Source organism: Sardina pilchardus, chromosome 1 (assembly GCF_963854185.1).
Source record: "Sardina pilchardus chromosome 1, fSarPil1.1, whole genome shotgun sequence".
Taxonomy (NCBI): Eukaryota; Metazoa; Chordata; class Actinopteri; order Clupeiformes; family Clupeidae; genus Sardina; species Sardina pilchardus.
The window spans coordinates 3,131,153-3,143,158 of record NC_084994.1 but is presented as its reverse complement, the minus strand read 5'-3'; the positions used below and the strand labels follow the sequence as shown (position 1 = coordinate 3,143,158).

At 42.8% G+C, this 12,006-nt stretch overlaps 1 protein-coding gene across 1 annotated transcript in view; it reads left to right on the top strand.

Moving 5' to 3' along the window:
• Positions 1-2,336: 2,336 nt before the first annotated feature.
• The window catches only part of LOC134075710 (NLR family CARD domain-containing protein 3-like), a 34,978-nt gene continuing 25,308 nt past the window's right edge, over positions 2,337-12,006 (top strand). The window contains exons 1-4 of the mRNA XM_062530874.1: positions 2,337-2,413; positions 2,661-4,506; positions 5,678-5,711; positions 5,924-5,952. Of these exons, the coding sequence (XP_062386858.1) occupies positions 2,344-2,413; positions 2,661-4,506; positions 5,678-5,711; positions 5,924-5,952 (1,979 nt within the window). The 5' untranslated portion in view covers positions 2,337-2,343. The remainder of the gene's footprint in view (positions 2,414-2,660; positions 4,507-5,677; positions 5,712-5,923; positions 5,953-12,006) is intronic.

Below are 12,006 nucleotides of genomic sequence, written 5' to 3'. Positions count from 1 at the left end.
GAAAAGCCCCACTTCGGTAGTGAACCAGTTCCATCAGGTCTAGGGTAAGTAGTTATGAGTTTGTATTTTTTATAGGCTACATGCTATTTAGAAATGCTATTAACATACAATACCACATACATACACACACACACACACACACACACACACACACACACACACACAAGTTTGGTCCCCGGGGGCCACTCCACCCCTTTGCTTTAATTGCCCCTATCTTCAGATGAGATGTTATGAACTGCACCAAATTCCATGTGTATGATTAACCTGACATCCTCTGGGAGTATGCCACGTTTTGTGGAATTTCATACATGGGGGGCTATAAAATACATTTATAAATGTATGTGTACATTTAGTGACTGGTCACCCAATGGCCTGCAAATGGTGCTATTTAGCGAAGGGTTGCTGGTTAGGAACAATACTGTCACACTCTCTTAACACACACATATGCACACACACATCAACAGATTTGCATGCACAGATTCCACACATGTGCGCACACACACACACACACACACACACATTTTAATACAAGAAAGCAAACTAGCACATGCACACGCTCATTTGTACACATGAGCTGCAAGGGTAGGAGATATATGCATATAAATTGCACACGCTCATTTGTACACATGAGCTGCAAGGGTAGGAGATGTATGCATATAAATTGCACATTTGTACACATGAGCTGCAAGGGTAGGAGATGTATGCATATAAATTGCACAAAAAGGAGATACAGGAAAGTTGACCAGCGCCATTTATTTTTGTGGAGAGAATGTGCAGAGCTGAGCGGTGGGTGATCATATTGTGTACCGCTATGCGGTACATCTAGTTTACTCAATGATTTAATGTTAATCCGTTTCTTGTGTCTCCTTATGTAACCAGCCCACAGACACACAGACCTCCATCTCCAGTGCCCAGCTGTGTGTCCATGAAGAGTGATAAGTCCATGGGTGATATGCCCAAATTCAGTAGTGAACCAGTTCCATCAGGTCTAGAGTGAGTAGCTATCAGCCTGTAGTTTCTATAGGTTGCAAGCTATTTAGAAATGTCACTAACATGCAATACCACACACATGCATGAATATGTGACCCTGTAAAGCGGAACCAGTCGTTTCGGTAAAATTTAGTAAATTAAGTTATTGTGCTCACGTGAACGGCCATAAACTAAGCTTTCCAACGATATGTATATCGAGGGTATTACACAAACTATCGCTAAGATAACCGCATCCAAAGTTGACATGGTTCTCCTGTCACGATATGCCAGAAGAGGAGAAATCACCTGTTTAAGCAGCGCGTGCACAATGGGAATGACAGCAAATGTGTTGAATCTTCGCCGGGTTTAACAGTCAAAATGTAGGTTTTTCAGTGAAATGCGTTCACGATATGAAACTGTAGACTGTATACAGCCGAATTATGCGAAAATGTGAAATTCAACATTTTAACCCGGAAGTTTGTTATTGTTGATTTTCTCAAAATAACGATGTGCGCATGTAACCTGCGTTGTGTGGAACCACCGCGGTCCAGCCCTGCACACGCCCGGACTCGAACCCGCGAGACAGCAGCACCACGGATCGGGAGTCGAGCGCGCTAACAATCCAGCTAAAAGCCCAGGCTACTAGCTTTCATGCCAGCAGCGCTCTTGAAGTGTCGGGGAGTGAGGTTTACTAACGTTCTACAGCATAGCTAACCAGCTAGCACCCGTTACACGCAAAACGACTGATTTCGCTGTGAATGGTCACATATGTCAGTCACATGTCATTTATTTATCAGTCTGTAGGCATGTCAGTCACGTGTAATTCAACGTACCAGGCTTGTGCAACATTCAGAATTGAATTGAGAATGACCCTTAAATTCCAATTCAGTTCTTGGATTTGAACTGAGGTCAAAAACAGGATGTAGAATTACAATTAAAATATGAATTAAAGAAGTAGAATTGAAAATCAATGAAATTCAAAGAAATTCATATACATTATTTAAGGGTGTTTCACAATGAAGTTTCAGAATATATGTCAGATATGGTCACAACCAACACACAACTTATCAAAAATGCAATAGGGGAATAGATAATGGTTTCACCATAATTGCAGTAGGAGATCAAAAATCCAGTGGGAGAATGGATATAGTGTATTTATTGCTTTATCTTGTCAACTAGCAGAGGTACAATTTGAACAGTTTAATGACTGGCCATAGTGTTTTCAGTTCTGATTATAGGTTATATATTGATTAGATTAGATTGATTATAGATATAGATTAAAATAAACATTTTAATCAGTAGATTATCTGAGGAGCAGTTAGAGCATTAGTCCAAGTGTTGTTTGTCTGATGTGCCTGCAGGTTAAGGGCTGATATGACCCAGGCTATAGGACCCAGGAGACACCTGCACATTGGACATACACCAGGCAGAAAGAGGGAACTAGGTGAGTAGACATTTTGGATTTGATCAGGTTTTCTGAAAAGTAAAGTAATGGTATCAAACTGATCTCAGGGCCTACATTTCAGTGTGGGATTGTGGGTATTGTGTATATTATGGGGGACTGCTGACTGGACAGACTAACTTCTGGATTGCTTGTGTATGTAGGCCTATTTGTAGTGAGGTCATGAGTATATGAATCATTTTAATTATTGACTTTTTTTTTAATGACTTGTTTTGTCATTTGTAAATAGATGAGGACCTGAGGAGAGTTATAAAGAATCACAAAGCCAGTCTGAAGAAGAGGTTTGAGAACATCTCTGAAGGCATCATCAAACCTGGAGCTGAGATACTCCTCAATAAGATCTACACAGAGCTCTACATCACAGGAGGAGAGAGTGAAGGGGTGAATAAGGAACATGAGGTTTGGCAGGTAGAGTCAGCGTCCAGATCTCAATCCACAGAGGACATACCAATCAACTGCAACGACATCTTCAAGCCCTTACTTGGACAGGAGAAGCACATCAGAACTGTGATGACCAAAGGTGTTGCTGGTATTGGAAAAACTGTCTCAGTGCAAAAGTTCATTCTTGATTGGACAGATGGGGAAGCCAATCAGGATGTAGATTTTATGTTTCCTCTTTCTTTCCGTGAGCTTAATTTAGTCAGGGGTAATCAGTATAGTCTTCACAGCCTCCTGCTTGCCTTCCACCCTGAGCTGAAGAAGCTGAATAATGCTGAAGGATACAAAGACTGTCAGGTTGTGTTCATCTTTGATGGTTTGGATGAGAGTCGGTTGACTCTGGACCTGGAGCAGATCAGTGAGTTGTCTGATGTGAAAGAGACATCATCAGTGAATGTTCTGATGACGAGCCTGATTCAGGGAACTCTGCTTCCCTCTGCACTCATCTGGATAACCTCAAGACCAGCTGCAGCCAGTCAGATTACTGATCAGTTCATCGACCAGGTAACAGAAGTACGAGGATTCAATGATCCACAGAAGGAAGCATACTTCAGGAAGAGAATCAGAGATGAGAGTCAGGCCAACAGAATCATCTCACACATTCAGACATCCAGGAGTCTCCACATTATGTGCCACATTCCAGTATTTTGTTGGATTGCAGCTACTGTACTTCAGCAGATGCTGGAAATGAAAAACATCAAAGACATTCCCAAAACGCTGACTGAGATGTTCATACACTTCTTGCTCATCCAAACCACAAGAAAGGATCAGAAGTATCAGAGTGTATCAGAAACAGATGCAAAGAAACTTCTGGAATCTCAGAGGATCATTTTACTGAAGCTGGCAGAACTGGCTTTCAAGAATCTAGAGAATGGCAACCTCATGTTTTATGAGGAAGACCTGAGAGAGTGTGGTATTGATGTCAGTGAAGCTTCAGTGTACTCTGGCATGTGCACTGAGATCTTCAAGACAGAAAATGTGGAATCTCAAAACAAGAAGGTCTACTGCTTTGTGCATCTGAGTGTCCAGGAGTTTCTGGCAGCTGTGTTTGTGTTTCACTCGTATTTGGCTAAGAACTTCGAGGCATTGACATGCTTCCTCGGTGAAAAGGAAAGAGATGAACTCAATCCATCATTTTTATCTTCTCTTCAATCAGCACTAGGAATAAAAGACAATTTACATGTTTTACTGAAGAGTGCAGTTGATAAGGCTTTGGAGAGCCAGAACGGACACCTGGATCTCTTCCTTCGCTTCCTTATGGGCATTTCTGTGGAGAGAAATCACACACTTCTGCAAGGTCTACTGAGCAACATACACAACAGTTCTTATAGTATCAAGGAAACATGTCAGTACATGAAGAAGCTCAACAGAGAAGGTCTCTCTCCTGAACGATGCATCAATCTTTTCCACTGCTTATTTGAAATGAATGATGATTCCATGCACAAAGAAATTCAGACATACTTGTCATCACCAAAGAACATCAAGCAGAAGTTATCTCCTGCCCACTGTTCAGCACTGGCCCACATGCTTCTGATGTCTGAGGATATGCTGGAGGAGATTGAGCTGAAGAAATACAACACATCAGATGAGGGACGCAGGAGACTGATCCCAGCTGTGAGGTGCTGCAGAAAGGCACGGTGAGTTTCTGATAGCGAGACTGTGCTAATTATAGTGACTAAATATAATGTTGAAGTCACTAGTCTACTACCACCTGGGGTGAACCCAGACTAACCTGTTAGCAAATTTGAATTTTGAATTTTTCAGTCTGGAAAGGAGCCCATTGACGTCTAGTTCCTGAATCACCAAAAATCTAGGACTGTTTTATTTCTTTACAATTGAGTAAATAACTATCATAAAACGATAATTACCAACAAGATGTGCTTGCTGCAATTCTGAAATGGATTTGGTAGATTTTAATGCACTATTGCAAGTTTAATTTCATTGCTGATTACGTCTCTGAAAGTCAGTTGGAAACAGGCGTCAATGGGTTCACCCAGACTAGTCTACTACCAATCTTGGCTGACGGTATAAAACCTTTAAAGATGCCTAAAGGTGAAATAGTCTTGTGTTAACATGCACTTCACAGTTTCATGACACCGTTTTTTTTTAATGAGCTTTTGCAAATGTGCCTGGTGGACACTTTTTCACATCTTGATTTGAAGAAGTGAGAAATTCCATCTTCACTACAGGATTGTGGTTGATGGTGTGCCATAAAGTGCCACTTATGTGAAATTGCTCATGTGTATACAATTCTGTCCTCTTAAAGGAATTATCCGGAGTAAAATGCACTCTAGATCAATTTAGGGATGATTGGGAGTACATACGTTGAGTTGACATCACATTATGTCATCCGTACCTTTCCGGAAATTTTATTAAAGTGTTGTTAAAGCGTTGCCCAGCTGTAGCAGCGACATTTCCGGAAAGGTACTGACTCGATTAAATTCATTCTGGACTCTCTATCCGACCACATAAAGACGTGTGGATACTTCGGTTTGGCTCTAGGGACCCTCTACTCACTACCACATAAGCGTAATGTTGTTTGGAACAGTAGAAGGGATATAAAAATAGCGTTTTGTAGCGGCGAAAGGACGTGCCCCGGTCACTTCCATGCTAACGAGTTTTTGGTTAAAAACGGTAGAATCGAACTCTCTCAAAATACATCCGAATGACATGATGTGATGTCAACTATGTACTCCCAATCATCCCTAAATTGATCTAAAGTGCATTTTACTCCGGATAATTCCTTTAACATTACAAACCTTTCAGGTGTTTAGGTGTGTGACTGAGTGATTTGCAATTTTTCCCAAGTACATGTGAACTAGTCTTGTATCAGGTGTATCAGGTGGGTGTGGGTGGGTGAGTGTGTTTGTGTGATTGGGCAATATTTTATCCTTTCTCGTGTTGTTATGCAGACTTGCTGAATGCAAACTCTCAGAGAAGTCCTGTGGAATTGTGGCTGCTGTTCTACAGTCACCAAACTCCCTGATAGAGCTGGACCTGAGTCACAATGACCTGGGAGATTCTGGAGTCCATCTTCTCTCTAAGGGACTGTCTAGTCCCCACTGCAAACTGCAGACCTTAAGGTTGGTGTTAGTCAGACATGTCTTTGTAAAGGATTATTATTATGACTAACATAGCATATTATGGTTTGGTTGGTGTTTTATATGTGTCTTAAGGCCTATACACACCAACACTGCGTCTCAATTGGCGCACTTCTATACTTAATTTGAGTGTGTGAGGGCGTTCACACTGAAACTTTGAATGATGGATTGTGGTAGATAGTGTGCACTTATTAGAGATGCACCTTCTTGTCAGCTGGTGACTGGAATCTGCCGCTTTTCACGTGATCACCCATGACCGGTGACTGGCCGGTTAGTCGGAGACATGCCGATTTCATGCCGGTCAAATGCCCTTACACATACTTGTTGTAGCAACATCACAATGGCCAAAACTCAGGACTGGATGTACAAAGAAAGCACTAATACTGAGTTTTTATATGCAGCGAACTGTCCAACTTTTGAGCCGATTTGTGAGTTTCAAGATTTGTTTGTGGATTAAGCAATATAGCAGCAGTGAGAGTGGCGTCGGTAGCAGATATCAGCATGGCTGTGATTTGCAATATGGCAGCAGTGAGAGTGGTGTGGGTAGCAGATATCAGCATGGCTGTGATTTGCAGTTAGGCGTGAGGCCAGAGGCCAAGCACAGTGGGTGCCTGAACATTTATTTAGAGCATTGGAGCAGTTCTGCAGTTTATTAGTATTTTAATAATGTGTTATTAGTTTACACACACACACACACACACACACACACATAACATTCCAAACTACAAATTAACATATAGACACTATTGTTACGAGTCCATGTAAAGTGGTAGGACAACATAACATAAAATCACAGAGTCCGGTGGTGAAGAACAAATGTACAATTTAATGAAAGTTAAGAGTGATCGAATAACAACAAAAGCATGGCGATTATTAAGACAAAAGAATAACACAAAAGAAAACCTGGTGCTTACTGTCTTAGCGGAGGGAGCTTGCCTGGCTCCCGACCCGAGCGGACATAAACCCGGGCAAAGTATAAGGGTGAGTCTTCCGAGGAAACTAAATAACTACGCTCACTAACTAATACTAAAAACGTGCAGAAACCTAAGCTATATAATCGCCATGTGTTAAACTGAAGTAACTGTATTTACATATAAAGAACTTAAGGTTTACAACAAAGTTTAAGGGTTTTAAATTATCTAAAGTAATGTAGTGTATAGTGTAGTGTGCCCCGCATGTCTCAAGAAGGCCAAGCCGGTGGAAAGAGAGAGCGACATCTTGGATACGGGCTGGTTTAAATATAGGAGGGAGGTGCCAGCAATTACGCGTCATCCGCGACCACAGCGCAACACTCCGCCTATAGGGGAAAACAAGCACAGGAGACACAGCAATACTGGCCCCGCGTAACACCCCCACCCTTGGAGAAATAAATTGGGGGGTTAAATTAAACATACTATATACAAAGTATATACAAATATACAAAAATGCAAATGAAATTCAAAATACTTATCTAATACTCAGTTGAAAACCCCGCAACAGGCTCAACTGAAAAGGATATAGAAGGATTAGTGTAACAACATACTCTTAACCCACAATTTATTGACATTTTTATTCCTGTAACTATTTTGAAACATTTAACATGGAGCGCGGGAAAGCGCATCCGCGACGATGTTATCACGCCCACGAATATGATGGATACTAATGTTGAAACCCTGCAAGATTAGGCTCCAACGCATTAAGCGCTGGTTGTGGTTTCGCATCCGGTCCAAAAAAGTCAAAGGATTATGATCCGTATAAACGGCCACCGGTTGTGCTGCACCACCAACGTAAACCTCAAAATGTTGGAGAGCCAACACAAGAGCAAGGGTCTCCTTCTCAATAGTAGAGTAGGCACGTTGGTGTATGTTAAATTTTCGTGAGAAAAAACATACTGGATGTTCCAAACCGTCTTTGTCTGTCTGCACAAGCACTCCGCCAGCCCCCAGATCACTAGCATCCACAACGAGAGAGAAAGGGATGGCAAAATTTGGAGCAGCTAAGACAGGAGCAGTTGTAAGCAGAGCTTTAACAGAGTCAAAGGCCAACTGGCTTTCCTTAGTCCATTTAAACAGCCGTTTAGTGCTAAGGAGGTCAGTGAGAGGTGCGGCAATAACAGAGAAGTTTTTACAGAAAGCCCTGTAATACCCCACCATACCTAGAAAACGTCTCAGCTGACGACGAGATTCTGGAACAGGAAAACATAGCATGGCCTCAACTTTGGAATTCACAGGTCGCACTTTTCCACGACCAACCACCTTACCTAAGTATATCACTGTGGCCTGACCAAACTCACACTTAGATAAATTTATCGTTAGATTGGCAGCAGATAATCGCTCAAAAACAGATTTCAAATGGGAAACATGCTCACACCAGGTGGCGCTATAGACCACCAAATCATCAAGGTATGCCTCACAGTTCGTAACGCCCGCTAAGATGTAATTAACCAACCTTTGAAAAGTCGCGGGGGCGTTACGAAGTCCAAATGCCATAACTGTGTACTGTAAGAAGCTGTCGGGAGTAACAAAGGCAGAAATTTCCTTAGCACGATCAGTTAAAGGAATTTGCCAGTACCCCTTTAACAGATCGATTTTACTCACATACACAGCTGAACCAAGGCGGTCAACGCAATCATCGACACGTGGCAAAGGGAAACTGTCAGATTTAGTAATAGCATTGACTTTTCGAAAATCTGTACAGAACCTAGATGATCCGTCTGCTTTTGGGACAAGAAGGCATGGTGAACTCCATGGGCTGAAACTTGGTTCAGCAATGCCATTATCTAACATAAACTTAACTTCTTTCTGAAGCTGTTGACGTTTTAGAGGGTTAGCACGATAGGCATGCTGTTTGATTGGCCTATTATCGCCAACATCAATGTCGTGAGTTATTGCTGTAGTGCGACCTGGAACATCAGAAAACAAATTTTCATGTGAACTGATAAGGGAAATAAGGTCATCACGTTCAGAGAGAGAAAGGTGAGCTAAGAAAGCATTCAAATCCATCAGGATATCAGAGTTTCTTAACCTACCCTCCACCACTTCAGCAGAAGGGCAACGAAGGTCCCCCTCCTCTGATAACAGAACAGTAGGTCCATTCAGCGGTGGTGCTGAAACAAAGGCGTTAGATCGATCAAAAGTTTCAGCACCGCAGGTAGTGGACAGCGCCACTGCTGATTTGACTACGGCGTCGCTTGTCAAACGTGCGTCTTTAATGTCAGCGTGAGATGGAACTGAACTTGACTCGCGCTCGCAATAGCGCTTCAGCATGTTAATATGGCACAAGCTAGATTTCTTTCTCCTGTCTGGTGTAGCTATGACATAGTTCGCCTCGCTCACACGTCGTTCAACGTGATAAGGACCAGTGTAACGTGCTTGAAGAGCCGAACCCATGATTGGAAGTAAAACCATCACCTGCTCACCAGGCTTAAAATCTCGCTGGACAGCTTTGCGGTCGTAACGTTGCTTCATACGCTTTTGACAAAGGCCTAGATTTGCTTTAGCTAGTTCGCAAGCACGATTTAATCTGCAGCGCATTTTAGCAACGTACTCAGGCAGGCTACGATGCGAGGTTTTTTCAGTGAGCCACGACTCTTTCAATATTTTTAATGGCCCTCGAACATTGTGTCCAAACACCAGTTCAGAAGGACTGAAACCTAAGGACTCCTGCACGACTTCTCGCACAGCAAACAAGCAATATGGAATGCCCTCATCCCAGTCACGTTCAAATTCAAGGCAATAAGCCCTAAGCATGGACTTTAACGTTTGGTGAAAACGCTCGAGTGCACCTTGTGACTGTGGATGGTACGAACTTGAAGTAACGTGCTTAACACCAAGCTGATACATTGACTGATTGAACATTTTGGACATAAAATTACTGCCCTGATCCGTTTGTACTATTTTCGGCAGACCGAAAAGGGAGAAGAACACCAAGAGAACCTTAATAATGGCAGAGGCCGTGATTTTTCTAAGAGGAATAGCGTCGGGGAATCGCGTTAGCGTGCACATAATGGTCAAGAGATATTCCTTGCCTGTCTTGGTCCGCGGCAGTGGACCAACACAGTCAAGAATGACATGTTCAAAAGGCTCTGAGGTGACTGGAATCGGCTGCAACGGAGCCGGGGGAATAAGCTGATTAGGCTTACCCGTAACTTGACATACATGGCAAGTTTTGCAATATTTAGTGACAGCGCGCTTAATACCTGGCCAGAAATAATGACGTAAAATACGATCAGTTGTTTTGTTGATGCCTAAATGACCTGAAAAATGATGGTCATGAGCGAGACTCAGAATTTCACTTCGATATGGCATAGGGACAACAATCTGATTTAGCACACGCCATTCATCTGCGGCTGAAGCTGTGAGTGGCCTCCATTTGCGCATCAAGACCCCCTCACGAAAATAATAGCCATGAGGCATAAACTCAATGTCCTTCTCGGACACAGCCTCCGCTAACAGAGAAGAGAGAGATGGGTCATTCATCTGTTCGACAATAAGTTGCTCACGACTATGGGACAGTTTAACGCACGGATCAGTGGGGAGTGGCACAGACTCTGAAAGTCGTTCACCACGAGAACGTCGAGGCACAGGATGAGCAATAAATGCATCACTAAGATCGATTTGCTCATTATCGCGTTCTTTATCAGAAACATCTTTTGTGCGTTGCGCCATAGCGCGAGTAACTACAGAAGAGTGAAACACTTCAGGGTATTTCACAGCCAAGTCATCAGAACAGTGTAAAGCTAGAGACGTAGACACAACAGGGCTGGGGAGTACTTTCCCACCGGCCAAGTCATTCCCTAAGAGCATAGAGATGCCTTGAACGGGGAGAGAAGGGCGTACGCCGACTGTAACGTTTCCGGAGACTAAGTCAGAGAAGAGACACATTTTGTGTAGAGGAACATTAACGAAACCCATTTCAAAACCCTGAACAATAACGCTAGTCCCAGTGTAAGATGAGTCACTAAAAGGCAGGACATTGTCTAATATAAAGCTTTGAGAGGCGCCTGTGTCGCGTAGTATTTTAATCGAAACACGCGCACTGGGCTCTCCCGGCAAAGAGACAAAGCCACTCATGATAAAGGGTGCAAAGGCCTGGCTTGTACTCTCGTCTTTCCGAGACGTCGAAGGTGTAGAAACACACATATTAGATCCAGACCTAGGGAACACAGTATTAGGATAAGACGACTTATTTTTACGTTTTAAGGAATAGCACTCTGAAAGTACATGTCCACGTTTCTTGCAATAACCACAACCAGGACTGTCTCTGAGACGGGTCACTTGTCTATCTCCAGTGTGAATAACTTCGGATGCAGCTTCAGTAGGTGGCCTACCACCAGGTTGAGGACTAATGCTACCTTGAAACCGCACAGGGTGTGTGTTTACAACTTTTCGCGATAACACATATTCGTCGGCCAATACAGCTGCACTAGAAGGCTTTAGATCCTTATGCTCACTGACAAAAGTAGCGACATTTTTCGGGAGGCAGTTTTTAAAATCCTCTAGAATTATTAAGTCACGAAGGCCCTCAAAAGATGTAATGTTTTGAGAATTCAACCAACGATCGAACAATAATTCTTTTTCTCGAACAAACTCTACATGTGTCAATGATTCGGACTTTTGGAAATTACGGTATTTCTGCCTATATGCCTCTGGCACTAACGAGTAAATGCGAAGCACAGCCTGCTTTACCTTTTCGTAGTCTGCAGCATCCTCTAAGGACAAAGCAGCATAAGCTTCTTGCGCTTTGCCTACAAATACGCACTGGAGCGTCATGGTCCACACTTCGCGTGGCCACTTTAAAACTGTGGCTACTCTTTCAAAGTGAGCGAAAAATTTGTCCACTTCTTTTTCTCTAAATGGTGGAACAACTCTGATATTTCGCGTTACATCAAAATGGTCATTAGGAAGATGAACACCCGATTCACGAGCTTTTAAATCCAGTTCTCTTAAACGAATCGTCTGCGCTATTTCTGCATCTTTTATTTTACGTTCATGTTCCCATTTTTCTTTCTCTCGCGCTGCCTGTCTATCTGCGTCAAGTCGTGTTCTTTCTCGTTCC